This window comes from Nelusetta ayraudi, unplaced genomic scaffold, assembly GCF_046127955.1.
Source record: "Nelusetta ayraudi isolate G7.1 ecotype Tasmania unplaced genomic scaffold, CSIRO-AGI_Nayr_v1 ptg000007l, whole genome shotgun sequence".
NCBI classification, from domain to species: domain Eukaryota; kingdom Metazoa; phylum Chordata; class Actinopteri; order Tetraodontiformes; family Monacanthidae; genus Nelusetta; species Nelusetta ayraudi.
Genome location: NW_027466057.1, coordinates 2,089,734 through 2,117,239, shown reverse-complemented (window position 1 = coordinate 2,117,239; position 27,506 = coordinate 2,089,734). Strand labels below are relative to the sequence as shown.

The window sequence follows — 27,506 nt, the reverse complement described above, 5'->3', positions numbered from 1 at the left end:
GGACCTGCTACACACTCTGACATAACTGATTTAACTCTTGCTTTGTTAGGTTTCCCCCTACTTGCGTGAAGAAAGCATTTTTATGAGTGTTAGTGATCAGTTCAATCAGTCCCAGGTTTATTCTTGAAATTTTGGGATTTCAGACACGTAAGGGGACTGTAAATTAGAGTCTGATAAGGTTGCCGTTGCCAACCTTCAGCTGGACTGGTAAGCTAGCGGGGCTTGACTTGTAAAGCTGAAATGTCTGAACCTGAACGGATTGTAATTGTCACGCATTAATATTACTTTGTTTTGTTTTTGTTTCTGGAAAAAAAAAAAAACTTTACAAAAAACAAAAACACCCTCATTGCCATTCCAACCCTCACAATTTGTTTTGCCATGTCCACTTGGTAACCCAGAGAAATGGAGAGTAGCCTAAGCTAAGAGTGAGAGTGACACCTACTGGCCGGACGCAGTGTTCTCCATTCCATCTTTTGGCGTTTCATCACTTTCTTGAACGGCAAGTGGTTTGTACACAAGTGTGGATGCTCATAAGTTTATGACTTTAAATGTATATTTAAAAAAAAAAAAAAATCTAAAGTTTTCATTTCCACTGCATTGTTTTTTGTTTGATTCAAGTTTTGTTTTTGTCACTACGTTTCCCGCTCTTTTTTTGATGTTGCAGGTCAGTCTTTACCCTTTCCCTCTTTACTTTTGCACATTCAAACTAAATGTATTGAGAGTGTATTGGCTTTCCCGACATCGTTGCAGTGTCGCTGCGAACCTCACGTAACGTATCGTTCCACCGGTCCCGTGTTCACGGTTTCACCTCAGGGGCTGGGGGGGGGGGGGGGGGAGAGAAAGAGGAGGAAGCAGGAAAAAAAAAATAAAAATCACGACCCCCCTTTTATTTTTACATCCCGAAGTGACAACACACAGTTCTCACCCCTCCCCGCCTCCTCTATCACCGCTGCTCCTCTCACCCCGCCCCACCGGGACCGGCGGCAGCTGGTGTCGAACCTCCCCCACCTCCAGGGAGCCTCGCTGCCGCCGCCGCTGCCGAGGAGGAGGACGCGGCCATGCCGAGCGGAGCCACTCAGCAGCCGGTGTGCCGCCTCCTGCCGTCCGTCCGTCCGCACCGCATCGCCCGGGAGGAGGAGGATGCCATGAGAGTGTAGCGGGGGGGCCCTCACCGGCACCTGGCTGCGAGAGAACCCGGCTTGGGAAGAGGAGGGTGGGGGGGGGAAAAAGAAGAAGGGAAGAACCGAACCGAAGGCGGATAATGACGTGATGGTTTCGGTGGAAGTCGAGCGAGCGCTGCGGGGCTCCGGGCGTCTTCACTGACCGGACAGAGGGACTGGTCGCCGGCCGTGCCGTGCTGTGTTGGGCTGCGGTGCGGTGCGGTGCGGTGCGAGGCGTCTTGCAGCCTCCCACGAACAGGTTGCCGAGCTTTTCCTTCAGTCTTGACAGGTGAGCTTCTCTGACCGGACCGCCCGCTAATTGACTAATCAGTTATGTAACAGCCGCAAAATGAACCCCGCTACCTCTGCTTAAAGCATCACATCAATCGTTGTTTGTTTGTTTTTTTGTTTGTTTGCTTGTTTGTTTGTTTGTTTTTTCCGCTGATGCGCATCCTGGATCACGTGAGCGAGCTAATCGATTTAAGTTTCTGCACCATCTAACGGCTGCCTTTTGCATGTGCAAATAAATAAATTAAATAAAATACGGAGAGAGTTTGTGGACATGCACGGGCACTTTTTTTTTTGCAAAATTTCAATTCCTTGATTCAGCCTGGCGCACAGTTGAACGGTATAGGATTCAATTTCACGCCTGTTGAAAAACAGTTATCCTGAGAGCACCAGGACGACGCGTGCAGAGAGAGCGATGAAATGTGGATTTTTAGGACGACTTAATTTTTTTTTTTTTTTTTTTAAGAAAAACCTCCTTTTGCAGCAGCTGCAGCTCTGACCACGTCCCCGGCTGGGCCCCGAGGCGTCTCCTCAGCATCACACTTACTACTGATGTCATGTCTGTCTTGTTCTGCATCCCAGGGGGCTTTGCAGCACGTTGGAGGATGCTGTTCCTCTGATGGTGACACTTCTTCTTCTCCTTCTCCTCCTCCTCCTCCTCCTGCAGGTATGTATCTCAGCAAGCATTAGGATCGCTCTGTGTACACACACACACACACACACACACACAGAGTTTTTGTTCTGAAAGGATGAAAGGGAGGGCGAAAATGTAGCCACGAGGTCAGCAGCTCCAGCACTTGTGTTTCTCGCCCAGGGCGAAGTGCGGAGCCGACACCTAGATCTGTGTGCTGCGCCTGGAGCTCAGTTTGTGGAGAGTTTTCTTCTTCTTTTTTTTTTTTCTTTTTTTTTTTTTGTCTTCCCAGCTGGTAGCTTTCGGTATTTCAACCGATGCTCACTTTGCAGGACATGAAGGGTTTACTCAGCCGTGCATGATCCAAAATAAACAGCAGCACTTTGGTAATTATGACACTGACCCTCCACCCGTCTGCAAACGCAAAGAGGGGAGACCAGGAGGACCAGGAGTGTCGGTCATATGGGAAAGGAGGGGTGGGGCGGGGGCAAAAACTGAATGACTTGGTCCCATTTGGAAGATTAGAAAATGAAATTCCACTTTCACTACCAGCCGCACCGCCTCCCTGCCGCCTTTGTTCCCTCCAGCCGTTGGCGTCCCTCTCTGTCCTAGATGTGAGCGTGTTCCTCGCTTCACATGGCCAGATGAGTGCTTTCACATCGGGGGTGGATGAGGCAGAGACCCCACTCCACACACCCACAATTCTTTTTCTTTCTTACTACCTGGGTAAATTGCCCCGTGATGGAAAAATATTGTTCGAGGAATGATACTTGAATAATTGAAGCCCCCGAGGCTTTAAAATTGCAGGCGCTCGCCGTGATTTCCAGTGCAAAAGTTGGAGGCCACCTCAACAAAATATTCATACCATTATGTAAGAGTGGATCTATCGCAGAGTCGCTCAGGTGCCGCCGGACTCGGAGAGAGCTCAGTTCAGCTCGCTCGCTCGCTCACTCACTCGCTCACTCACACACACACTCTCACACACACACACACACACACACTTGAGGCACTTTTCAATGAGAAGCCTCGAGCTGGAGCTACTAGCGGCTTTGCTACAAATTTAATTCATTTGTCCAATCACGTTCACTTCCAAATGTTTTCTGTAGGCTCTTTACAAGGTGGGTAAAGAAACATTCTGCCGCGTGAGATGAGTTAAGAATATCCATCTGAATTCTTTTCATTTTTTTTAAACAGGATTCAAACAAGGGTGACCATATTTTGATTACTGGAGCCATGGTTTGGCCAAGTTTATTCAAAGATTTCTATATATTTCCAGGGTGTTTTCTCTGTGTGGATAGAAAAATGTTTTTTGATTATTTTATCACTTTATATTTAAAAAAAAAAAAAAAATTAACAGGACAGGCCGTGAAACCAGGTCACACTTGAACTCCTCCACTAGCTTGCTAAGCTAATCATAAACCTCTGAACCCCTCTAGTATACCTTTCTACCAACAATCCAACACTGCGCTCTACAAAAATGTGCTTCACTTGTGATTGTCACAGGGAAATGGAGCTTTTGCTAATTAGCTTTTCTCCTCTTAACTTTTTCTCGACTCGTCTCCGCACATCGGTCGCACGGGAGCCCCAGCTGCCGCGTTCCTAAACCTCAGCTCATCACTCGGCACTTCATCCCGCGTGAAAAAAAAAAAAAAACCTGAGCGCGAAAAACAGCTTTTTTCACCTCCTCTTCCCACTTTCAATTAAGGGCCCAATGAGCACCGTGCAGCGTGAGCCGCGCGTTGGCATTTAGCCAGCTGCGAGGACGGGCTCCCGCTTCCCACAGAGAAAGCAAATTAAAATGTGACGCCTCTCTCTCTCGGCTGCCTCTCATCCGCCGCGCTCCGACGTGTCGAGAGAAGACGCGGCTGCTAAATATAGTCGGGCGAGTGGAGGGTGAAGCCGCTCGCCGACGCAGTCAGGGGTCGGCGTGGATGATGGCGGTGGCGTAGCCTGAATAAAGAAATAATCAACTCAACAGCCCTCGAGGGGTTTTTTTTGCGGGTTTTCGAGCTCGCGGAAACTCAAAGGCTCATCAAAATGGTGACGTCGCTCCGCGCCACTCGATTCGTCCGAATCCCACGTGCACTTGACAAGCGGGTTGATTCAGGCGCTGGCATCGGGTTTGTGCCAAGTAAAAAAAAAATAATAATAAAAAAAAATTGTTGAAATACAGTGTTTTGATTCAAGTGCTGCAGTTGATAAGTGAATCATACGGCTTCCTGACGTGAGTGGTCCGCTAAAGTTCACGTGTTTTAAGGGAAGGGGGTTGCCATGGTTTGGAAAAAAACGACTTAGCGGCCCAAGCGTCCGAACGCTTAGCACAATTCCACTGAGTTTCACCAAATTTGCAGTGAAAAGAAAATCTGCCTATTACAATGTAGAGTTATTCACCAATAAAAAAAATTGATTAAAGCAAGGCCATGGAAAAACAAAAAAACATTAAGTCGAAAATATGAGATTTCTGCCTTTTTTTATCTTGTAATTTCAATTTTTTTATCTCGTATTTTTGACATTTGTTGACTTTTTGATTTCAAAATTTTGGACATTTTTTTCAATTTTCTTTTGTTAACTGGTGGCCCACGATGGAAACCCATTCCCACTGGTAGTGGGAATGGCTCCCACCTCGTCTCACTCTCGGCTCTCGGCTCTTGGCTCTCACGTTTTAATTTCACCAACTGGAAGCTTCTGCATCTCTCGGTCCGTCCGTCCGAGTTCCTCGCCGGGTGGTTTCGCTCACCGTCGCTGGTGTGCAGAGCGAGACTCGAGGGCTGCGGCTGGTGTCTCTGAACCCGGAGAGAATCAGGCACCGTGTGGGCTAAGGCGCTCTGACAGCACCGGAGTCAACTCGGCCAACCTCTGTCAACCGGAGTCTTTGTCTCTCCGCTCTGCTGGAAACTCTCCACTCTGAGGTGTCTCTCCGCTGCTCTACTTTCTCCCAGAACTTTGCTTCGCATCAGTCGAAATCACTGTTTTTTTTTTTCTTCTTTGGAGCTGCTTTAGTCGCGGACGTCACAGGAGAGCCTTCGCATGGTGGGTGAACCCCCCCCCGCAGGTGTTGTCACGCCACTGCAGGTGGCACCTGCAGGTTTCTGGGTGGACGGACCAGTGCAAATGTTTGCGCCTTTTTGAAGCTTTTTCGGAAAATAGTTACACCTGGGATGTTGACGCATCTCTACCTCCTCCACTTACTCGCCCTCGTTGTTTAGCCGTCGCCATGAAAAGTCTGCTAGCCGTGCTAACCGCCAGAGCTAGCAGCCGCCCCCACGTAGTTACGGCCGCTGGCATTTGATTGGACCGCTGGCAATTCAGAGGGAAGGGGCGTGCTTGGCAAAAGGGTGGTTGTGTTCTAAGGCAGCGTTTCTCAACTGGTGGGTCGCGACCCAAATGTGTGTCACGGAGCAGTTTTGACTTCATAATTTCAGGACACAATGCAGTTCAGTCATTTCAATAATTTGTTTACTAGACGTGATAGGAAGTGAAGCATTTTTATTTTTGTGCAATAAATTTTTGGGTCGCGACTTCATTGTCAGGAAAGAAAATGCGGGTCGAAGAAGACGTGGAGCGGCGAAGGAAGGTTTGGGTTGAAGTGGAAGTGAAAAGCAGGACGAGGTAGTGAAGCAGTGGGGGTGGGGGGACAGATGGGGGGCTGATGGAGGAAAGTAGGGGCAGGAGAGACTTTGCGGCGCTTTTAACAACATTATGGTGGCCCGTGGTGTGTATAATTTAGTGCGGTGATGCAATGCGAGACGACGAGAGGGAGACGGGCCGCGCGCTCGTCTCCCTGCGTTTGTACCAGACGCTCTGCTGCATTCAGTGTGAAATCTTACAATGCCCGATCCTCACCGTGTAATAGTTTCCATTGTTGTCGTCGTTGGACCTCCTCTGCGTCTCTTCGGCCAATATAATTTAGCATTGCTAGCCTGCTAGCTTACGCGTCTGTTGTTAAATAAAATAAAAAAAACATTCCATTCTGGGTTTGTGAGCCTTTTGTGACGTGCCTGAGGGCGTCCACATCTCGCTGGCACCATCCCCGGGTCAGTGATGAGTCTTCCAACCAGGTCTTGGTTGTTGGAAGGTCTCCGCTGGAGTGGAGAGCCAATCGGCGGCCTCCCCTCCTGCCCGCCGTGTCGCAGCATAATCGGTTCTAGGTCCCCGCGTAATGAGCGCGCTCGGAAGGCACTTAGCGCGTCCATCGGCAGCACCGCTGTTGTTTGGAATTAGTGTGTAATTATGCGACTGAACGCGAGACATAAGCAGCGCGTGTATATTAATTTCCTGTAAGGATGATCAACGCCTTGAAGAAGTAATTTCAGCCTGAAATGAAAAAGGAAAGCGACGAGCTCGGTTCCTTCTCACTCGACACGCTTCATTAAAGGAAATAAATCTTCAAATAGTTTTTCTTACCAAAGTTTGGCCCTCAAAGAAGAAACAAATTAGCGGAGAGCTCGTGGCTTTTGGAAAATTACATTAAATACGGCAGTAATGAGAAAGATACTTGACATTTTTTCTCATCAATTTAATTGGGATAATTAAATGTTGTTCCTCCGCCGAGAAATATCTGGATGTCTCGGCTAATTAACTCCAACAGTGGATAAACAAAGTCGCCTGGTTGTAATTACGATAATGGCGCCAACCTTAAAATGAATAACTCAGCCGCGCAAATTAATCTTAATTAATGTCAAAATTGTAGAGTTTATATTGCGATATGGAAAGGCCGGTCTCATAGAGCGCTAATATTTGTTTTCGTTTTTATTTTAATGCGGCTGTCACTAGTATTAAATGAAGGCATCTACACACACACACACACTCTCTCACACACTTGCTTTAATTGCCTGCAGTGGACCTGATATTCCTGCAGACTCCTCATTGCGCCCCATCCGTACCAGGTTCTGTTGCCGTGGTTTTCCTCCAATCGGAGCTGCTCCGCTCGAGGAACGCGAGAATTCCACGCACGAGTTCATCCGCGCGCCCGTCCACCTTTTTACATCTGCCCGTCCGATCTGCTCCCCCCCGCCCCCCAACTTGGTATGCTGAAGCTGTGCCATATGGATGCTGCGTTGCCGCCCCGGTCCCTATGCTAATTCCACTATAGGTCGTAAACATGGGTTTTCCTTTCGGTGGCTTCCTGATGGAATTGGATTACACATCCAGACGCCGCTCCCGGGAGTCTGCTCGCGTTTCCTGTCGTGACAGTCGCGTGTGCTCTTAATGGAATAATCCCTTTAATAAGGCAATCAGTGAACTGGCGCACCGTTGCGTGACTAATTCTGAAAACAATTGGTTCAAGCGCTGTTATGCCGAAACAACCTGATGACAACGTTGGTACACGTGTCAGCGCTTGGTGCACCCGCTCTCCGCGGTCTGGTGCGGCGAGTGTGTTAACCGATGCAAATAAGAGTTGCTTCACTTTCTTAACGATTCCTTGACTTCATTCATAAACTTGAACGGCGAATTGCAGATGGTGTCAAAACATCGTCCACCCACCCACCCACCCATCCATCCATCCATCCATCCATCCATCCACCTATCCATCCATCCATCCATCCATCCATCCGCCCATCAACCAGGCTGCTCGCTCATCCGTGATGTATTTCGTGCCTGTGCCATGGTTGAACGCCGGCCCCCTGCTGCTACCAAATCCGGGTTAATCCCGTTCTCTTTCCGCAGAGATTCCCGTACTCAAGGAAAATTCCAGGAAGGTTTCGGAGAAACCCTCAAGATTCAAGCCTGCCATGGTTCCCGATGGTCGCACGCTCCTGCACCTCCGCATCTCCTGCTGTCCTCTAATGTGAGTTTTATTTTGGGAAGGGATTCGGGGTGCCGGGCGGAGGGGGTGGTGTTGGGCTGGTAATGGTGATTGCTGGACTGTTATAAAGTGCCTTCTTTTTTTTTTGCCGTCTGCAGCCTGTGTCTGTTTGCAATCCTGCTGTCACGATGAAGCGGCAGAAGCAGAAGGAGTGTGTAATTTTGGGGCGGCGCCACACCTCTTTCGGGGGGAAGAAAAAAAAAAAGAAAAAAAACACGCCGCGCAAAAAAACGTTCATTGCGTGCATGGAGGCGAACCGACAATCAATGTGCGATAAGAACAAGTAAGACACGCGCAAGTAAAGTGCGGCTATGAACCGCGAGCGGAGGCGCGGCGCCTGATGCTGACGTGGAGTTTTCTCTCCGAGCGATGAGATCTGAAGCGGAGGGTTGAGAGCGACGAGCAGAGTTCATCCCTCCTGCCGAGTTTCAGACGATCGTGGGATCTCCAGGCATCAAAGCTCGTCTGTTTTTTTTCTTTCTTTCTCTTCTTTCTTTTCTTTTTTTCCCGGGTTTTCCTCTAATTTAACAGCCGCCTGCGAGGCCCGAGACGAACCCGGCCGTCTCGTATCGAGTTGCCGCATATTTCATCAGTTGCGGTTACATCACGACGCTACATGGATTTTCTTAATTCAGCCTACATTGTCGTTTTTTTTTTTTTTGTGTGTGTGTTTTTTTTTTTTTTTTTTTTTTTTTTTTATGTGTGTGTGTGTGTGTGTTGCAGGCATTATCGAAACCTTAGCCGGACGTAAGTATCGCAAAAGACTCTGCAGCGAGCTTCAGCCTAATCGCACCGGGCCCTGCTGGAGCGCCCTGATGTCTGATCCCCACTTTCATCTGTGTCCCACTCAAAGGGTTTAATGGAGAGCTGGTCGAATGTCAGCGGGAACTATCGTTATATCCGGAGGAATTCTGGCCGGAGTGATACTGCTGTGCATCGTGGCGGTGCTGTGTTACTGTAGACTCCAGGTACGCCACTGTCCACTCTGCTTTCACTCTTCTTCTTTTTTTTTTTTCTTTTTTTCTTTTTTTTTTTGATGAAATGGGTTTGGATCTGCTGACAGAATGCATTGAGAAGGGCAGGTTACGCATTTATAAGTTCTGTACAGTGCACGTTACACAATAAAATCAGAATAAAGTGTTCATGGTGTTGATATAATGTGGGGGATGTTTTTTACACTTTAGTCTTATACACCGACAGAGAGCACCAAGCACAGCTTCCCCGATGATTTCAGAGTTTATTTTGGGGGTGGGGGGGGGGGGGTTTGTTAGTTTTTTTTACAGTTAGTGAGCAAATAAATGTACAGATTCACTCTTGAATCAACCTGCTGCCCAAAAGCGAAGACCAGACCAGTCGCAGTGGTTGGATTTCCCAGGAGGTTAGTGCGGAAGCGAAAAACCCACAGAAAGAGAATCAATATTTCCTACAACAGGTAGCCTCCCTTTAGCACTAGTGGTGAGTAGACCGGGCAACACAGCGGTGCAGTGGTTGGCACTGCTGCCTCATCGCAAGAAGGCGGCAGATTCAATTCCCTACCAGTGGTCTTTCTGTGTAGAGTTTGCTTGTTCTCCCTGTGTCTGCGTGGGTTCCCTGTGTGTGTGTGTGTGTGTGTGTGTGTGTGTGTGTGTGTGTGTGTGTGTGTGTGTGTGTGTGTGTGTGTGTGTGTGTGTGTGTGTGTGTGTGTGTGTGTGTGTGTGAGAGAGCGCGAATAGAGCGCGCAATAGGCGACTTGTCCATGGTGTCGCCCTGCCTTCTCCGCCTGCTCCCTCCTGAACCTTGTTCCGCTCTCTCTCTCTCTCTGCCTCGGCAGTATTACTGCTGCAAGAAGAATGGCTCGGAGGCGGACGTGGGCCCGGGGGGGGCGGGGCCGGCGGAGGAGGAGGAGGCGGACCCACTGTCCCACTTCCCCTGCAACGCCTGCAACGCCCTGGCCATGGACGGCATGGCCATCAACCCGGTCTCCCTGGACCAGCTGGACTCGGGCGGCCACCACAACCACTGCCCCACCTGCTCTCCGTACTCCCACCCCCACCCCCACGCCCACGCCTGCTCCCAGGGGCTGCCAGACGGCATGCGGAACGGCGGCGGCGAGCGCCTGGGCTTCCACACCTACTACGAGAACCCGGCCGTGGCCCTGCCGCTGGCCTCCGACCCGCAGGCCTCCACGCCGCTCGGCTACTTCGGAGCGCCGGACGCCTTCCCTCCCCCTCCGCCACCTCCCCGCCCCTACAGCACCCAGGTGTGAGCGACTGGCTGCCGACGTGTAAACACGCACACCGACAGTGAGGGGGAAGGCCTCGCTTACACTTCATATTGAGCACAGTTTGTTCGGGAAGGCTACGACAACAAGCACAGTTTTAGCACAAACACACCATCGTTCACATGTACGGGACCAAACCCTGAGACCCTGAGACCCCCCCCCCCCTGCTGATAGATACTGATAATGATAACGATAAGTTGATCATGATAAAATGTGCAAAACTCTTCTGGGTCCTCACCTCCATGGATGATGACGTCCCAGAGTCCAAAGCCAAGGTCGGACCACACTGAAGAGAGCGACCTCTCACCTCTCAAGATCGCCCCCTGGTGGCCGGTATCTGCACGTACTGTCAGCAGATAAAATAGTTCTAAATGCTTCCAGTCGTTTATTTCCTCTTTTTTTGGGGGGGGGGGGTTTAATCAATTGAGTGTCAACTGGTGCCGATCGACGTTTGGCCAAAAACAACCGTCTGAGGTGTTTGGGTTTTTATCATTGGCAGGTTGTCACGTCGCAGAGTAAACTGATAGCAAAGAGTGAGAGCGGTCAGGGTATCGCAACGTCTCGTTCGCGAACTTTGTGGGTCTGGAAAAGGTGCTAGCGATAATTTTTTTTTTCTTCCGGTGCTTCCCTTGATTACACAACATCGACCAATCACCGAAAAATCATCCTCAGTCTGAGAATAATTATTTATATTAAATTATAGATTTAAAAGAGAAAAAAGTGAAGTGAATTTGATCTTATCAGGACAACTTTCCTCCTCGATGCTCAAAGCCTCCTGCTTGCATGGCATTCATTCGCATGAAGGTTTGTGATTGGTCGATTGACTCCGCCGCCACCCCCCACACACACACACACACACACACACCTACCCGGGGGTGTCTGTGGGCGGGGTCATGTGGAGCACGGTGTGAACGGGTGGGTCCTTTAACCTCTGCCCTTTCTTGTTTTTGCATGATGGGTATCACTTTACAGGCGGCTGGTATCGGTGCTGCTTGACACGTCGGGGAGGGGCTTCAGTCGCCTGCTGATAAAATGAATGAATCTTAGTGAAAGTCTTTTGGAGGACGTTTGAAATGACCCCAAATTGGTGCAAACTCGCAGATGTTAATGTTAAAAGTTCCCTCGAAACACAGGTCTTTCTTTAATGTCTAGCGGTGCAGTTAATAAGTGGCAGTAGCGGTTGACTAGTTAACTCATTTGTGCTGCCTGTTGTGAAGCCTGAGAAACACCTCCTCCCTCCTCCTTCCCTCCTCACTCCCCCTCTCCTCCCCCTCCATCGCACCATTTATGAGGGCTAATAATAATTCTTCTGTCGTCGTCGCCAACCAACCCCGCCAGCTCTGTCGCTTCGCTCGCTGCTTTGAAAAAACAAAACGGAGGCAGGAAGAGCGAGGTGAAGTTTGAGGAAGGGGGGGGGGGGGGCGCTCCTGCTTTCTCTCTCTGCTCTTTGGTGTTGAAACTGAGAGGGAATCGGCTCCAGACGCCGCAAACTTTTTTTTTTTTTTTTTTTTTTTTTGGTTTTCTTTCGCGGTTTCACGTTCACTGGCTGAGTTCAGGAGAAGAAAGAAGGAGAAGAAGGCGACGACGACGACGCGGAGACTCGGAGGCCGTTCTCGCCGAGAGAAACGTCGCTCGCTCCAGTTTTGTGTTGTACATCGTGTGTCTAGACCAGGGGCTGGGCAAACTTTTTGACTGGTGGGGCCGCAATGGGTTGTAAAATTTGGGGGCGGCAGCAGGAGCAGATGGATGGAGTGTGTTGGTGACCCATCTCATAGGAGAAAGAAATGTCATTGGAAATGTAGAAAACCTGCTTTGGTGTCGATTGAAAATGAACAACAGTGTTGGCTCTTTATTGGGGGGGGGGGAAAAAAAAGGGATTAAAAAGCCGCATACGGCCCCCAGACCGTAGTTTGCCCACGCCTGGTCTATACCATGCAGTAACCAGATGCAGTTGTTTTTCCACAGTATATGCCTGAATCTATATATTTCTAAAAGGGGGGGAGGGGGGCTTGTGGGTGTCGTTGTTTTGTGGGGCCTGTGTGGGCTTTAAAGTGTGTTTTGATGAGTCATCTGTCTTTCGCCTCAAGAGGAAGACGGTAAATAACAAAAAAAGAAAAGAAAAAAAAATCACTTCCATTGCTATAAAATGGAATTTTAACGCTTTTAGAGGATGTGTATTTGGTAGATTCTCACCACCCCCCACCCCCCACCCCACACCTTTTCATCGCGCCCCCCACGCTGATCATAAATCTGGAATTTCTGTTGGTTTTCTCTTTTTGTTTTGATTGAGCGTCCGCACAGCATCAGTGTTAACCGCCGCACTCGCTGATGTGATCCCCGTGGTTTTCCTGCAAGGGGGGTTCTCGCATTTTGTGTGTCATCCGTTCACCGCAGTCGTATCAGAATCAACCCGTGAGTGTCCCCCCCCGGCCTCTCTCGTTTTGTTCTGACTGTTAAGAAAAGGAAAAAAAAAAAAAGTATTTTTCAGATGTATGAAACTGGAGTTGTTCTCTTTTTACCCTGATAAAGTGTGAAAAATCCACCAAACGTCGCATGTTGTTCCCTTTCTTCGGAGGAGGAATAAATGTTTATATCTGCCTGGGCTTTTTTTTTTTTTTTGCTTCCTTAACCACACTCTGACGACTCTAGATGCTGCCTGCCTGTGACAGATTCTGGTAAGAGTCTCTCACAGCAGACGGAAGTGAAAGGAGGCGGCACCATTAAAATGAAAAAATGGGCCGCTGCGCGAGGGACAGAAAGTAGAAATTATCATTCCTTTGTTTCTCCTAAATCGTCGGGTTCAGGAGAACTAAAGGGGGAACCAGAGGTTTGATGTTGCGGTAAAGTTTGAGAAACCTCCTGCTCTGCCGTGGCGGGCAGAGGCGCTGATTCCTCTTTGTTAGTCCCGCTCTGGTATTCTGTCGCTTTACCCGCTGGACCCGTTTTTCTCTGCCGTCAGCCGGCGGACAACAACAGGCCGACGGAGGCCTTGTGTCAACGCCCCGAGGTTCAGCCATCACAAAGGGCCACAGAACGCTGGTAGCAGGTGGAGAAGAGTGTGTGCGTGCGTGCGTGCGTGTGTGAGAGAGTGAGTGAGTGTGAAGAAGTGTGTATGAGAAGAAGAGTCCAGAGGAAGGTAGAAGGAAATTAATGGGTGACCTACATGAGTTATCAGCAAATGAATCAGTGTCGTGTATGTGTATGTGTGTGTGTGAAGTGATACAGGTGAGCACTGTGGGTGTGTCTTCAGCTGTTGTTCTTTCACACACACACACACACACACACACGCACACAGATACAACTTAAAACCCTGTCGAACCTGTTGCTGCAACCCATTACCACACAGACACACACATATATATACACACTCACACACACCTCCGGCAGACAGTGTGTGTAAGTCTGTGGCTCGTGTTTATCACAGGTCTGAGTGCGTGTGCCCCTCACCTGCCGGAGGGCTGCCGGAGCTGTTGCCAACTCACCTTTGGACCTCGCAGGAGATTAAGGAGGTTTTTTTTTCCTGCACCAGGTGAAGGTGGACTTTGGACATTTCCTGTTTGTTGCCCACATGCTGGACCCGCTGCTACATCACCACCAGCAGGAGACGTCTCTCTGAGTTCAGGAGGTGCGGGACGCGCTGTCTCAGCCCTCCGGCTTGGAGTCTTTTTTATTTATTTATTTATTTTTGTGTTTATTTTCACACTCTGTCTGGAGTCAGTGTCTGGAGCCTCAGTGTGTCCGGGCCAAGATGATGGACGAGCTGTCGGTCACAATGTGCTACGATGCCCACAGCATGGAGCAGATGAGCGAGGAGGAGATCCTGGCCTGTCTGGTCGCTGAAACTGAGCCCACCTTCACGGTAAGGAATCACCTCTGCACGAGAGCTATCATCACTGGAAAACCCTCATTTTTTTGGTTTCTGTTTCTGTGTGAAGGGACCCGAGTGTAGAGCCACCGTCACAGTGCAGAGGTTTTCCATTAGTCGATCTGCCACTCCATTAAGTTGCCAGCAGCCCTGAATGTCAGCGCTACAACTGGGGGTTTATGTACTACACAAATTAATCTCTTGATACAAATCTCATTTCACTGAGACAGCCCATAAAATTGGCTTTGACTGAAATGTATGAAGAACTTTGTGGCTCTTCAAGATGTTGTTCTTGTTCATTCAAGTGAATATGTTATATGTGTAATATGCTAACATATTTCTGAGAGTCAGTGCAGTTGCTAGCTTGTAAACTGGGTACATTTAAAGGTTCTGTGATATTTTAGCATACTAGCGTTTAGGTTGTTAACTTGCTCTGTTTTGTTTTTTGCACCAATTTCAACACTTGTAGCATTGCCCCGAATGGCACATTGTTGTTGTTTAGAACTCCAGAGAAATGACAGTATTTTTGTTTTTATCATCCACCTTCTTCGTCAACTACTTTTTTTTGAGGAAAAATTTGCCAACAAAACCAGTTGAGGCAGTAGATAATTTATATAATAATTTGCTCATACAGAAGCAAACGGGAGCATGGTACTGGTCTGACGTCCCCTAACTGTAACTCTAATCCTAACCCTAATGGGAGGTCGGACCAATGGGCAATTGGTTGGACTAATGGGAGGTCAGACTGATGGGCAGTTCCCGAAGCAAACACCACACAAAAAAAAATATGCTACCATAGCTAGGAGTATGTTAGCTAGTTAGCTTGTGGATGTTGATGTTAGCTAGCACAATAATACCATTTTTGCATCTTCACCTCACTTGGCCTTTCTTGGTTGAAAGACTGAACAGAGTCATTGTTAATCTGCTGATTAGACTGTTGTTCATTAACTCACTGAAAGAATGTCAATAAACCAAACAGGAAAAAAAAAAAATCCCTGAAGTTGGAGTTTTGTGGCAGAACACAACAGAACGCAGAGTCATTCCTCATCTCAAAAATGGAGCAGTAATAACTCCCGCCAGCCTGTTCTGGATACATCAGATATGGAAATTGTCATTTCAGGCTTTTAAAGAGCATCCTCCCCACCGCATTCTTCCCCCCTCGTGTCGCCAATTATCGCAGCGCCACCATGTGTCACGCTTCATCTTATCTCACTCTTATCCCCCATCTCCATCTGCTTTTTTCTTCGCGGGGGCTTGTCCTCGATTCGTTCCACTTGCGCAGCATCCGGCAACAGATCCGTTAGGGGCCGATTGCTTTCTTCAACTCAGTCAAAATATGGCATTAGTAGCATTTATCAGCCCGCTGCTCTCCTCCCCCCAGGTCCCCACCAAGAAAGCGAAAATCAAAGAAAGCCGTCTGCAGTTAATGGAGGACAAAGAAGATCCCTTGGACAAATTCCTGGTTAGAAATCTGGAACTTCCTCTTCAAAATCACCCACTAAAGTCTGCATGCTATCCGATCCTTTCTCAGAGAGGCTTTTGTTTTTGACCCGCAGAGGGAAAACCGTCGACTCCAACAGGCAAGCCACCGTCTGGAGCAGGAGAACGACAACCTGGCTCAGAAACTGATTTCTAGCAAGGTGGCTCTGAGGAAAGCTCTGGACAAGGTGGGCCAACGACAGGTTCCACAAGGTCGTCAAGACCTTCTGGAAAAACTGTTTGGACTGGAGCTTTTTCCAGATGGATGAATGGTAATTCGTAATTCACAAAGTCGCAGGTTCGAAGTCTTAAATTCTTGCTTTTGAATTCCAAAATGACGATGGACAGGCGGAGGACCGAGTAGACGAGCTCTCCGAAGAGCTTCTCCAGGCGAGACATCGAGTCCAGGCGACGGAGGAGGAGAAGAGAGGGCAGGAGGAGGAAGCTGCCATGGTACTCCTCCAAGCACGTCTGAATTGCACTCGGACAACATGTTTCACGTGCCGGCGGGCATTAACGAAAAAACTCCCCGTCTTGTACCCCACAGCTGAAGGAAGTGCTGCGCAGAGAGTTGGAGAAGGCCGAGCAGGAGGTCAAAAGGTCGACGGGCATCATCTCCGACTACAAACAGGTACTGACAACAAGGACGAGGAGAAGGAGTTCACCACGCTCCCGGAGGGTGGAGGAGAACGAGGCTGACGTCGGTGCTTCTGCTTCTTCTTCTTCTTCTTCTCAGATCTGCTCTCAGCTGACGGACCGTCTGGAGAGGCAGCAGGTCGCCCACGCGGAGGAGCTGGAGGCCCTCAAGGTGTGAGAGAAGCTCCTCCTGCTCTCCTCCTCGTGTCTTTTACCTCATAAATTGAAGGTCCAGTGTCTTTTTTTTTAGGAAAGATGGCAGCTTACTAGGAGCAAGACCCTGACTCAATGTACATTCTTATCTACAGAATCAGCCAAAATACATGTGTGGAAGCCAATAGCCACCACTTTGACCACCTCTTGTAATTGTAGAGGCCAAAGGTAACTTGTATTATTCTTGTGATGTCCAAATAAATTTGGTATTGTAATATTTATCCAAGTTTTTCTTTTGGTGGACATTTTTTTTCCCCTTGACTCTGTATACAAGAACCGTTCTTAGGGTAGAAAAACCAAATTACTTTGATTGTGCTGCGAGTTTACACTTTTAATAATGTATGTATGGTCAGTATGCTAAGCTTTTATCAATATAAAAATCATAAATCAAGCCAGATTTTACACACTGGACCTTTAATAGCTGCGAAACCCCAACTTCTTTTTGCAAGGGACTCATCAGCTCAGACCTCCTCTCATTTCCTTCCTCCGCCTCCTCAGGGCGCCATGAGGCTTTGCTCCCAGTGTCAACTCGTCGCAGATCCAGACGAGGCCCCTGCCAAGGCGGAGGACTCACCGTCCACAGGCCAGGGGGCGATGGAGTCAAGTCACAGCGAAAGCGTCCTGGAGAAATCTCCACTGTGGAAGAGCGGCGAGCAGGAGAATGAGTCCCTCAAAGCTCAGATCACGGAGCTGGAGCAGGAGCTGGCCCAGACCAAACTGCAGATGGTGGAGGCCAAGTGCAAGATCCAGGTGAGAGTGGACGGACCTCCTCCAAGACTCTCACTTCTTTGAGCTTTTTGAAGTTTCCTCACTCTGGGGCGCCTCCCTGAAACGCTAAGACGAGGTCCCACCAGAGAGCACACGCTGTAGGCCAAAAGAAGCTTCTGAGGGCCTGGTGACACCAAACTGAGTCGATGAACCAACTTGGTAGTGGCGTTGCTGCAGAAGAGGAAAAATACACATCAATTCTCTTTGTGCTGTACAATGTATCTTTTCCCAGTATAATATTTGAAAGAATAAAGAGTAATGTTCATTGTTTGCGCAGTGTGTACCGGTGCTCTGCATTCTTAACGACGCGTTGCGCTGTGGGTCTATCTGCAGGAGCTGGAGCACCAGAAGGGGATCCTGGCCAGCGACCTGCAGCAGGCAAAGAACAACTGGATCAGCAAGGCCTTCACCTCGCTGCGGACCTCCTCTGGTGCCGGTGGCGGAGGGCTCCACGGTGTGAGCATACCCACACAAGGTGGCGCCCTCTCTGGGTGGAGCGTGAAGAAGCTATCGTGGCCTCACAGGGAGAGCAGGGGGAACGTGTAACGGCCTGAACTGTTCTTGTTAATCTGTCATTACAGATGTGCATATGTCTCTCTATATATAGAGAGACATACATGTATGTACATGTGTATACATATATATATATATATATATATATATATATATATATACATATATATATATATGTATATATATATATACATATATATATGTATATATATACATATATTTATATATGTATGTGTATGTATACACATAGATTCATGTATGTGTGTGTATATGTATATTTATATTATATACATACATACATACATATATAGATACATACATACATATACATAGAGATAGATATATATATACATACCTGTGTACATATATGTATATATTCACACTTGACACACTTGTAGATAATCTCTGCCTGTAAATAACATTTTTTAAATAAATCCAAATGAAACCGTGAAAATTGTGATCACTCAGGATTTTCTCATTTTTAGTCAAATTTTTCTTTTTTAAGTGACGTCAGGAAACCTGTGACTTTACCCTGAGAAGAGAGAAGGGATTATTTCTCGGGGGAGGTTGTCTCAACACAACTGACACAGCACCTTCCTCTTTCGCTGTGACCACACCGGGCCTTAAAAGCCAGGCAGTCAACCAGTGAGACAGACAGACAGACAGTCAGTCAGTCAGTCAGCAGACTGTAACGTTGGGTGTTATCTCTGAACTTTGCCATGCAGGACTGAGCGGAACATTATAGAAAGAAACAGAGCGAAGAACTATAGACAGGGAACAGCTGGTGTCTTGACTCGCTGCTGGCTGGGTGCTTTGGTTTCCGCTATCTTTGTCTTCTTCTCCTTCTTCTTGGACCACTGGAGGCTGTGATGGCTAAAGCGGTGTTTGTGGCCGTGAGCCTCCTCCTGAGCTTCCTCGGTGGCCGTGCACTGGAGGATCTGAGCCCCACTGCCTGTGAGTATCACATTGTGCAGACACGTATTCTTATCTTATCTTTTAAAAGTAATGCCCGTGCTGCCCAGGAGATGCAGTTTTGTGTCAAGACTTCTGATCCCCCTTGTCTTAAATGCAAAAATCCGCTGCTTATCCCTGAAAAATGTTTCCAGTGAATTTGAACCACTCTACCCTTTTGTTAATGTGTATAAGTCGTAAACATGTTATGATTTGTTACATAATCATGAAAAAGTTGCAAGGAGGATTTTTTTTTCTCCCCCCCTCATTGGGTACTTTTGACTGTGTAAAATTGTACCTTTAAAACACAGCTCACTTCGTCAATATTTTGTTTACTTTCATTAAAAAAAATGTTTTTGCTCACTCAAAAATTGCTCTCTCCAAATATAAATTGACCTTATCTATAATTTATTGATTATTTATGGATGTGACAACCTGTCATCTCCAACTTTTTGTCATCTCCCCTTTATTTTTATCCCTCCAGCCCCTCCACCGCCTCCCATGGTGCACTGCTGCTGCTCCAGCTACCCTAAAGTAGCCCGCTGCTCCTGGCCTGAGCCCACTCACTCCTCGCCGGTGCACTACATCGCCACTTATCAGTAAAAACCTTCAAACTTGACGCTCATCCCGTTTGTCAGCTGTCCCCTGTGATTTCATGTTTCCAGTCTATTTACGTGTTTCGTTTTGTTTTTTTTCCTTCCCAGTGAGACAAACCAACCGCTGGCCACCAACACCTATCAAGTCATCCCACCTGTGGCTTCGTCCTCCGTCCTGGACCCAGCATCCTCTCAGCAGGTAGCGCCTCTGTTTTTAGCCTTGTCTAAACTGCCCGGCTCTCCCCTGTAGAGCTGTAAAATCACGTAGTGCCGCTTGAAATGATGGCCGAAGATTTGCAAATTTTACAACTATGCTGCCGCGCAATTAATTCGCTGACTGATGCTGCTGGAAACCACCTAACCCCCTGTCTTGTGTTCAACCGCCAGACTTTTTCTGGTTTGTCTTGGGAGCGATACATAGAGACAAGTCAGCAAGTTTAAATTTGTCTTACAAGTGCAAGAAAAAAACACAGCTAATAACTATAAACTAATAATCTTTTTTATGACAAATGTAAGATTTTAAATCTTTGTTATAATAATAATAATGATAATAATAATTGGTGGAGTTGTTGTTTTTTCTAAGATGTGGCACTTCCAGCTGCCCAACCTGAAGCTCTTCACCGACTACATCGTCAACATCACGGCCGTTTATCCGTCCAACAGCCACTCCTCCCACCTGTCCAGCTTCATGCTGGAGGACATCGGTGAGGACTGAGCGCTCACATTCATTCAAGTTCAGCATCTGCAACGAGCACACTCATTCAAGCTCAACGTTTCCTGTTTGCAGTGAAACCAGACCCTCCGGTTGACTTGCGGGTTTCCCCTAAAGTTAGGAGCGTGCTGTTGGAGTGGTCGCCACCTCTCACGTGGGACAACCTGGACATCTTCCCCCTGAAATACCAGATAAGGTTCCAGTGGAACATTCGGGGCAAACCAAAGTTTGTCAATGTGAGAATAACAAGTTTTGTTTCGTATGATTTTTGCCACTTCTCCAAGCAACTTGAGATGTTTTAATTTTTTTAATTTTTCTTTTTTTCAAATTTTTTCTTTTATTACTAAAGTCACGCTAGGCAAGAAATATTTAGTTATGTGGATTTCTTTTGCTATAAACATGTTTGATAGTTCTGGCCTATGAAGTTATAATAGAAACAGTTTGCCAGGTTGTGTCACATATTTGTTTTTTAAATAACACTAAAGGCTGTTTCAGTCTTTTAATGGTCACATATATTCCCATTTTCAGATCTTTATTTTTGACGTTAAAATTCTGTAGCTCCTCAGAAAAACTGAGCTTCTTACAAAAACTGAAGGTTTTTTGGTCCCTTCCAGATGTTTGGAAGGGACAAGATTGTCCCATCAAATATCCCTTCTTGAAAGACTCCCTCAAAAACCAATTAGACAAATTGCTCGTGCTGTCTTATTTTTTTTGTTGTTGAAGCATTTTTCCTAAAACGGTTTTCTTTCCAGCAGATTGGGCCATTTGAGACGAACAGTGCCGAGCTGAGGGAGCTGAGAACAGGTCGGCCTTACATGGTCCAGGTGTGTGCACAAGAGCTGCTGGGGCTCGGTGAGTGCAGTGAGTGGAGTGAAGCTGTGAACGTCACCATTCCCAAAGTAAAGCTGTGAGGGCACGCGACCTCCGCCTCGGTCTCTGTTTGCATCTGGACACCGAGTGCAACGCTGCTTAATGCATATTTGTGACAATTGATGATTTGTGTTCTATTTATTAAGGAATAAACGGGTATTTATTTTTGCACACTGTTTCTTTGTGGTGGTGTTTGCATTCTTTGTGGTGGTGTTTGCATTCTTTGTGGTGGTGTTTGCATCAAACTAATAACAGTCCAGTTGCTATTCAAATGACTTTGATGGTCTGTGACTGTGATCATTCTGTAGTAGGTTTCATCCTCGTGTAAAAAAAAAAAGTTATGCGTTAAATCCATCAGTCCATGACATCAACCACCAGTGGAGTGACAAATTCTGAGTGCCGGACGCCCAAAGTGTAGGAGGGAGGCCTGGGGAGGTGACTGTAAGACCTCTCTGGACTGTATGAGCCTGGACCCGGGTTTTCCGAGGGATAACTGGGCCTCTTCGTCCGGCTCTGCATGGAGAAGGACGGCTGGCGCTGGCGGTAAACGTCCGGATTGATGCCGCTGTACATTGCCGGTCCGGGGGTCTTGGCCAGGTCGTCAGATGGCGCCCCGACTTTCCTCCGTGATGAGAAGCTGTAGCTGGCACTGGAGGGTTTGTTGGGAACCTGGCAACCCAGCAGACTGGGGAGAGTGTAGCTGCAGAGAAAGAGCAAGTGAACAACTTGCTTCGTGCTCTACACACTTCACATTTTGTCTTTACTGAACTTTTTAGTTCCACTAAAAAAGTTCCACAGAGTTGATGAGAAGCACCTGCAAAAGAACCAGTTTCAAGCTGACTCAACTGTCTGTCTCCTTTTAGAGGACACAGTGTCTGTAGTGCTAGCGGTCCGCATTAGCGAAAGCATTTGCCAATGTCGTTGAGCAGTTGGCTGGTTATAAGAGCGAATTTTTATGAGGTAAACAAATGAACTGCTAACAGTTTCCAGTTAACTGTGTCATGGTCTATATTGAAGAACAAACATGAGATAACCACTGCAAATAATTGGCCAATCAGAATCACCTTTAGCAACCAAGTGCGGCAGAAGTTCCACGCCTGATGAAAAGTACAGTACTACAGTACTGATGAAGAGTATTACAGTGTTGGGGCTGATAAACTGAACCAGAATTAAATTAACCAGGAACTTAAAGTGGGCGGGCGGTTCTGGCGGTAAAGATCCTGCTCTCACAGCGACCGGTTAGGTGTCTTCACCTATTTGGCGCTGGAACTGCATCGACACATCGGTATCTGGTGCGGCTGCCCATGGTGAAGGATGGAGGTCTGCGCTGTGCATTCAGAGGGGGGGCCTTCTCTGGGCTGTAGGCCCCTGGCCCCGGGGTCTGGAACACCTCACCTGTGAATAAATCGTTACAAAGAAATTGTTGTTTTTAACTTAAACCTAAAAAAAAAAAATGTATGGCTTATGTTTCATTAGGAATGTCGAAAAATGGGATTTGGTGGCAATGGTTGGAAGGAAAAACAATAACAAAAAATAATAACAATAATTGGTGTAGCCATTCTCAAAAACACCTCACAATGCGTCCTTGGTCTTACTTATATAAAGGTTTCTATTCTCTTAGAAAAAGAAGAATCGAGAAACTGTCAAAATGGTTGCATATTTTGGGATAGTAAAATAATAGACTAATATCACCTTTAGAAGACTTCTGTTAAATGGTTGTGCTCTAACATGGTATATATGAATATAGTAGATGAACAGGAACACCAAACAAATCCCCCCCTTTCCAACCTTTGCATGTGCGCCCCCCTCTGCTCAGAATGGAGTAGGACGGAGTTTCCATCCGGCCAAAGCGAGTGACCTTGCTATCGAAATGGTACCTTGGTCCTGGGCTGGAGTCCACGGCGACCACTGCGAGAGAACAAAAAAAAACATTCTGCGCCTTTAGACACCATAAAAGAAGACAACCTGTCCCAAAACGTACAGTGAACCACTGGAGAGGCTTTAGGTGTTGTTCTCACTGGCACTGCTCATGCGACTGTGGAAGGAGTAGGCAGGGCTGCTGGGCTTGGTGAAGTCGTGGTTGATGTATCCGACAGTAGGGGGCAGAGCGTAGCGGCCGGGGCCGGGGCCTGAACGACAAGATGAGGAGGAATGGGGGCGTGAAGAGAAATGATGCAACAGACTCACCGGTGGAGTCGGTTCAGGCAGCGTCGCTCTTGATGATTTCCATGTGCGGCTGTTTTGACTTTTCCGAAGGTTCTGCATCTAGACACACTGTCTCACTCTCTTACTGCTATCTGGGGAGTATAGGAACCTCACACAGCTGCGCGCACACACACGTGCACACACACACGCGTGCACACACACACACACACACACTCTGACCTCTTTCCCGTGCAGAGATTATGGGCCGTTTCTTCGAAACCTCCTGCATCCTCTTGTCTTCCGTAGCGCTCCGTTGCTCCTCTCCAGCTCCTCTGTCACATCATTCCTCAGTTCCCTTGCTACGTGAGCGCCTCCGTCCAGGTGATCCACAGCTTCCACAGCTAAATTATACATGAGCGAGAAGTGAAAGAAACTCTATCTTGGCTCCGGGCCCGGGTTACGCCCGCTCCTTTTCTCCTTTTCTCGCCTCTGAAGTCCCACCAGGATAGTAGGTTTTACAAAATGCAGGCTAAATGACAAACAAATCCAGGACTTAGAGGGATATTTAGCTCCAGCTTGCTGCTGCCGTTGCTGCAAATGTAGTGGTGGTGGCATTTTCTAATCTGCATAACCGCTCATGGGTTTCCCAGAGCAAGTGAAGAAATACAACCAAGGAAAAGGTGTCACTTAACGCCTTGCTTTCAGGCAAAATATCGAATGTAGCCTGCTAGCCTTGCCTAAACCAGTGTCTTTTTTTTTTTTTTTTTACATTTTTAGCCCAAGCACCTCCATATAGTAACTGTATATGTTTTTCATCCGTGTCACCCCTAAATTACAGTCTTAATTTTCACTCTTCACAGCTTATATTCATGACATCTTTTACTATTACATTTAGCTTGTTTGTATTACTCTTCCTACAGTAACTGCTGTAACTCTATTAAATGACAGCATCGAATGAATGTGTTTGTATTCAGATATCAGATGAATTAGTCAAAACACATTCAACAAGTATCGTAACCACATAACAGCTACCTGAAAGCGAATCCCTCGCACTGTGTCTCATACACGTGTAGTGCTAAAAACATCAATTCATCTGTTTTTTTATTTTGACTTTTACAATATTCAATGTATAAATAATCGTTGTCTAATTTTTCTTGGTACCCTCCACCCCGGCCTGCTGTCATGGCAATCTAAATCATAACAGACTGTAACATCAACTTGCTACTCTATAGGGGATTAAAACATGCAGGAGACTTTGACAGTTTATTTTTTTTGTGTCATCTTTTGCTTTTTGAAATAAGAGTCCTCAGTCACAACAGTGCAGGGAATTCTTCGTCTCTGTGAAACTCGAGAACGGTTACGTAAATGTGAAAATGTCAGCAGAGCCTCCATCCAGACTGCGGTGAGTAGATAACGGGTGAAATTTAAACGCCGGACTATTGCATTAACGTTTCTTTCGGCGGCTCGCTGTGCAGCGTATCCTCAGAGAACTTCCACAGCAATCAGAAGACTATCACCGAAATGTATCTTAATGGTCACCCTTTCCTGAGGCACTGGGCTCTCTGCGCAGAGCCGCGGTGTCTTTGTTAAACCCTCACAGTTCAAAGGATGTGCGCTGTAACTAATAGCCCCTAAAGCACACACGCTATTAAATATGAAAAGCCTTAACACTGGTATTCTGTTGCAAGTGGATGTTCGACAAGCTCGACACAGCTGTAATGAAAACCTGCTGCTGGGTTTGAAAATACAACCAGATTTTCTTTGTCATGCTTTTACTGTATTTTTAGATTGTTATTGTTGTTGTTGTTGTTGTTGTTGTTGTTGTTGTTGTTTGAGATTCCTAATAGACTGGGAGCTTAAGTAATCATGAATTCAACAGAGATAGCGGTTGACAGTAAACTAATAATTCATAGATTAAGAGTATAAAATGAGGTCCAGTAAAGGCCCCAGCGATAAATGCATAATTGATTATCCTTAGATAGTCCATCATATTAAGTAATGATTCTTTACTTAATGGGATGGACTGTCTAAGGATCATCATTATCATTATCATTTATTACTCATGAATGATTGAAACAACCTAATGAATGACCAAAACTACAAACAACAAATATGATATAATACCAATGACATAAAAGCTGCATCTGCAACAAGCATCTAATTTATTTATTTATTTTATTTTACTTTATTATTATTTTTATTTTATTTATTTATTATTATTTTTTTATTTTTTTTTGGGGGGGGGGCAAAAATGAAGCACCATATCTCCCACTTCTGATATATTCACATTTTATAAAAGTTACAAACACTCCTGTTTGTTAAAGTTTCTTTCTACAAAAACGTTCAAGAGATGCTTTTTTTGAAAACTTTAAGTATGAATCATAAGAAGTTTCTCAGAGGATTTTGACTTTCAGGACTTTTTATGACTCAGGCAAGCCATTTTCTCCCTGCTGATTCAAAAATGAATTTTAATCTTTCCTTTGTACCACTGAACTTTTTTTAGGCAGGAAAATTGATGCACCACTAAAGAAACTCACCACTGCCAAGGCCCTTCTTTTGAATCTGAAGTCAAGTCACTTGAGGCCAGAGAGACGACTAGAGAAAATGGATGTTGGCACTTTCTCGTGAATTTGTCCTCTTAACTTTGTTAATTCTGTCCCTGAATTACACAGGTGCACGAAGCCACGGCCAAGCAAAAGTTTATACACTGAGGGGCAGCAGCTGAATGAGTCAGCAATGAAACTCTGCTGAGCAGCAGCACAGCAGCAGCGGCAGCAGGAGGAGAGGGAACTAAAAAAAATGTGTAAGAGTTCAGTGACATAACAAGGTTTTCCCTTTTGGTGTCAGCTTGTCATTAGCCTGTCACAGTTTGTACATATACTGTACTTTTCATTGTGTGCTTCTCCAGGAAAAAAAAAATAGATGCACACAGTGCCACCGTGTGGACTTTCTCTTTCCTGTGACTTAAAATTACAACATGTTGCCCCCCACCCCACCCCCTTCCTCACTGTAGAATGTTCCAACAACTTCCATATTTCTGCTTCGTCTCTACTATCTAAGCCCAGGGTCTTGGAGACACATGGTAAGTGTAATACCTGGATTTATTTGGCACCTGCCAGATCTTGACTGAAATCTCTTCCATCTTTTTCACTCTGTCCTTTCAGATTCCGGACCATATATATCCCTGAACTGAGTGCTGGGGTTTTTTAGATGAGCAAGAAAGGATTCTCAGAGCTTCACATGCCTTTCACGTGCTTGTGAGGAAAGGAGAAAAAGACCTGATGTTGCACAGGGGGGGGATGATGTTTTGGTCTCATAGTGGTATCAGTTCCTTATTAGTCAAGCCATATTTCACAGCAGGCTTTGAACTGCTGAAACAGGGTTAGATCATGACTGATGTAAGGGTGGCAAAAAATAGAAGGCTAAAATTTCTACATGACTGTTTTTTTTATTAGTTATTGCAATGGTTCCTGTAGTTGTTTGTATTTATGAAATGTTTTCAGTGTGACCTTATAATGGTGGGCAAGCTATGTCAGCTTGTTTCTACTGTCCTAGGGGGAGGGTTAGGATTACAATTTCTTCTTGAACAAAATCCAGGCCCATCATCCATACATGTTTAAAAAAAAAAAGATACTTTACATCAATAAACAAAGATATGACTTGAGATGCTGTTGTGTGGAAGGGTCGGGCCTTTTGTCAAATTATTCCCTATTGGGTGATCATGGCTATGGCATCACGTAGATCCATCCCTGGTTGAAACAGTTGGCCGAGATTTGACAATGATTTGAAGACACTGGTAAAATTGAAAGTGTGGAGCCATAACCTCGTAAAAATGGTGGGGAAAAGAGCACCAACAAAAAAACAACGTCTCTGCTGTATATGCTATACAAATTAAAACTGCATAATTATCCACAAGATGGCCCCAGTGAGCAAAACGACTGTTGGAGATGCCACTAACAGCGAATAAAAAGAGGTGTATAACGAGTCGCTCATTTCGGTCGCGTTCATTGGCATGCTTATTGTAAGGCAAATACTGAAAATGTGAAGTTTGAAACACGCCGCACTGAGAACTATGTATAATTATAAACACGTTTCAAATTTAAGCATATGTGAAGAAAGACACGTCTGAAAGGCCGTTTAATTCGAAAATAACGAAGCAAATTCTGGAATAAGTCAGTAAATCCCAAAGTCCCGGGCCGTCCACCAACGCTAGCCTCGCTAGCTTGACTGTGTATATGCTAAGTTAGCGCCACCAGAAAGTATGTAGCCAGGTACTTATCAGTGAAATCACATGTCGGTGCCTAAAACGAGCCTCGTGTTCTCCAGCTGAGACTTTCGTGACACTAAATGGCGGATAGCACTTTTCATATTTAAAGGTAAGTGCAACTTGTCTTTTAGTGACGTTTGATAACTTGTTTGCTGAATACTCAATATGATTTTTCTTTTCTTTTCTTTTTTTGGTCGAACCGTTGATAATTTCATTTTGTTTTAACTAAATGTTCAGATATGTTGCTTTCTCATGTGAATTTTTTTTTTTTTTTTTTTTTTTTTAAGTCAGTCGGGTTGGTCAGTTTCATTTTCCGTTTTCTGTGAATTCCACCTTTTAAAAAAAT

The 27,506-nt window shown here is 46.3% G+C and overlaps 4 protein-coding genes across 8 annotated transcripts; 3 read left to right on the top strand and 1 right to left on the bottom strand.

Moving 5' to 3' along the window:
* Positions 1–897: 897 nt before the first annotated feature.
* On the top strand, positions 898–10,276 carry LOC142883025 (protein FAM163A-like). The gene is made up of 5 exons (XM_076017602.1): positions 898–1,449; positions 2,031–2,115; positions 7,747–7,867; positions 8,739–8,853; positions 9,696–10,276. The coding sequence occupies exons 4-5, from the start codon at positions 8,761–8,763 to the stop codon at positions 10,128–10,130; spliced, it is 528 nt and encodes a 175-aa protein (XP_075873717.1). The 5' UTR covers positions 898–1,449; positions 2,031–2,115; positions 7,747–7,867; positions 8,739–8,760; the 3' UTR covers positions 10,131–10,276.
* A 3,196-nt stretch (positions 10,277–13,472) lies between these two features.
* LOC142883128 (rab GTPase-activating protein 1-like) lies at positions 13,473–18,074 on the top strand. Of its 3 annotated transcripts, none has more exons than XR_012925995.1 (9): positions 13,473–14,004; positions 15,392–15,472; positions 15,567–15,677; positions 15,838–15,942; positions 16,037–16,120; positions 16,226–16,297; positions 16,837–17,088; positions 17,440–17,725; positions 17,953–18,074. XR_012925995.1 is itself a non-coding variant. In XM_076017779.1 (8 exons), the coding sequence occupies exons 1-8, from the start codon at positions 13,894–13,896 to the stop codon at positions 17,650–17,652; spliced, it is 1,029 nt and encodes a 342-aa protein (XP_075873894.1). In that variant the 5' UTR covers positions 13,473–13,893; the 3' UTR covers positions 17,653–17,776. The 3 variants fall into 3 exon arrangements, 1 of the variants encoding a protein (XP_075873894.1); XR_012925996.1 differs by having other exon boundaries at positions 17,440–17,729; positions 17,953–18,059; XM_076017779.1 differs by lacking the exon at positions 17,953–18,074 and having other exon boundaries at positions 17,440–17,776.
* Positions 18,075–18,261: 187 nt separating this feature from the next.
* On the top strand, positions 18,262–20,924 carry ebi3 (Epstein-Barr virus induced 3). Of its 2 annotated transcripts, none has more exons than XM_076017780.1 (6): positions 18,262–18,573; positions 19,055–19,169; positions 19,275–19,365; positions 19,750–19,870; positions 19,954–20,114; positions 20,631–20,924. In XM_076017780.1, the coding sequence occupies exons 1-6, from the start codon at positions 18,489–18,491 to the stop codon at positions 20,787–20,789; spliced, it is 732 nt and encodes a 243-aa protein (XP_075873895.1). In that variant the 5' UTR covers positions 18,262–18,488; the 3' UTR covers positions 20,790–20,924. The 2 variants fall into 2 exon arrangements, with proteins under 2 accessions (XP_075873895.1, XP_075873897.1); XM_076017782.1 differs by having other exon boundaries at positions 18,263–18,573; positions 20,634–20,924.
* A 49-nt stretch (positions 20,925–20,973) lies between these two features.
* On the bottom strand, positions 20,974–23,643 carry odf3l2a (outer dense fiber of sperm tails 3-like 2a). Of its 2 annotated transcripts, XM_076017601.1 has the most exons (5): positions 23,134–23,643; positions 22,767–22,877; positions 22,537–22,656; positions 22,002–22,143; positions 20,974–21,448 (listed from the first exon to the last, which is right to left on the bottom strand). In XM_076017601.1, exons 1-5 carry the CDS (start codon positions 23,180–23,182, stop codon positions 21,103–21,105), a joined length of 768 nt encoding a protein of 255 aa, XP_075873716.1. In that variant the 5' UTR covers positions 23,183–23,643; the 3' UTR covers positions 20,974–21,102. The 2 variants fall into 2 exon arrangements, with proteins under 2 accessions (XP_075873716.1, XP_075873715.1); XM_076017600.1 differs by lacking the exon at positions 23,134–23,643 and having other exon boundaries at positions 22,767–23,063.
* Positions 23,644–27,506: the final 3,863 nt, after the last annotated feature.

Bases quoted from the DNA above. Each gene is read 5' to 3' on its own strand.
- odf3l2a (XM_076017600.1), bottom strand. From the start codon at position 23,013: ATGCAGAACCTTCGGAAAAGTCAAAACAGCCGCACATGGAAATCATCA. The intron at 22,657-22,766 runs GTGAGAACAACA...GTTCTCTCGCAG, and splicing joins CAGTCGCATGAGCAGTGCCA to TGGTCGCCGTGGACTCCAGC. The intron at 21,449-22,001 runs GTGAAGACACCT...CTTTCTCTGCAG, and splicing joins GCAGTTCCAGCGCCAAATAG to CTACACTCTCCCCAGTCTGC.
- LOC142883128 (XM_076017779.1), top strand. From the start codon at position 13,894: ATGATGGACGAGCTGTCGGTCACAATGTGCTACGATGCCCACAGCATG. The intron at 14,005-15,391 runs GTAAGGAATCAC...TCCTCCCCCCAG, and splicing joins AAACTGAGCCCACCTTCACG to GTCCCCACCAAGAAAGCGAA. The intron at 15,473-15,566 runs GTTAGAAATCTG...TTTGACCCGCAG, and splicing joins ATCCCTTGGACAAATTCCTG to AGGGAAAACCGTCGACTCCA.
- ebi3 (XM_076017780.1), top strand. From the start codon at position 18,489: ATGGCTAAAGCGGTGTTTGTGGCCGTGAGCCTCCTCCTGAGCTTCCTC. The intron at 19,871-19,953 runs GTGAGGACTGAG...TCCTGTTTGCAG, and splicing joins CTTCATGCTGGAGGACATCG to TGAAACCAGACCCTCCGGTT. The intron at 20,115-20,630 runs GTGAGAATAACA...TTTTCTTTCCAG, and splicing joins GCAAACCAAAGTTTGTCAAT to CAGATTGGGCCATTTGAGAC.
- LOC142883025 (XM_076017602.1), top strand. From the start codon at position 8,761: ATGTCAGCGGGAACTATCGTTATATCCGGAGGAATTCTGGCCGGAGTG. The intron at 8,854-9,695 runs GTACGCCACTGT...CTGCCTCGGCAG, and splicing joins TGTGTTACTGTAGACTCCAG to TATTACTGCTGCAAGAAGAA.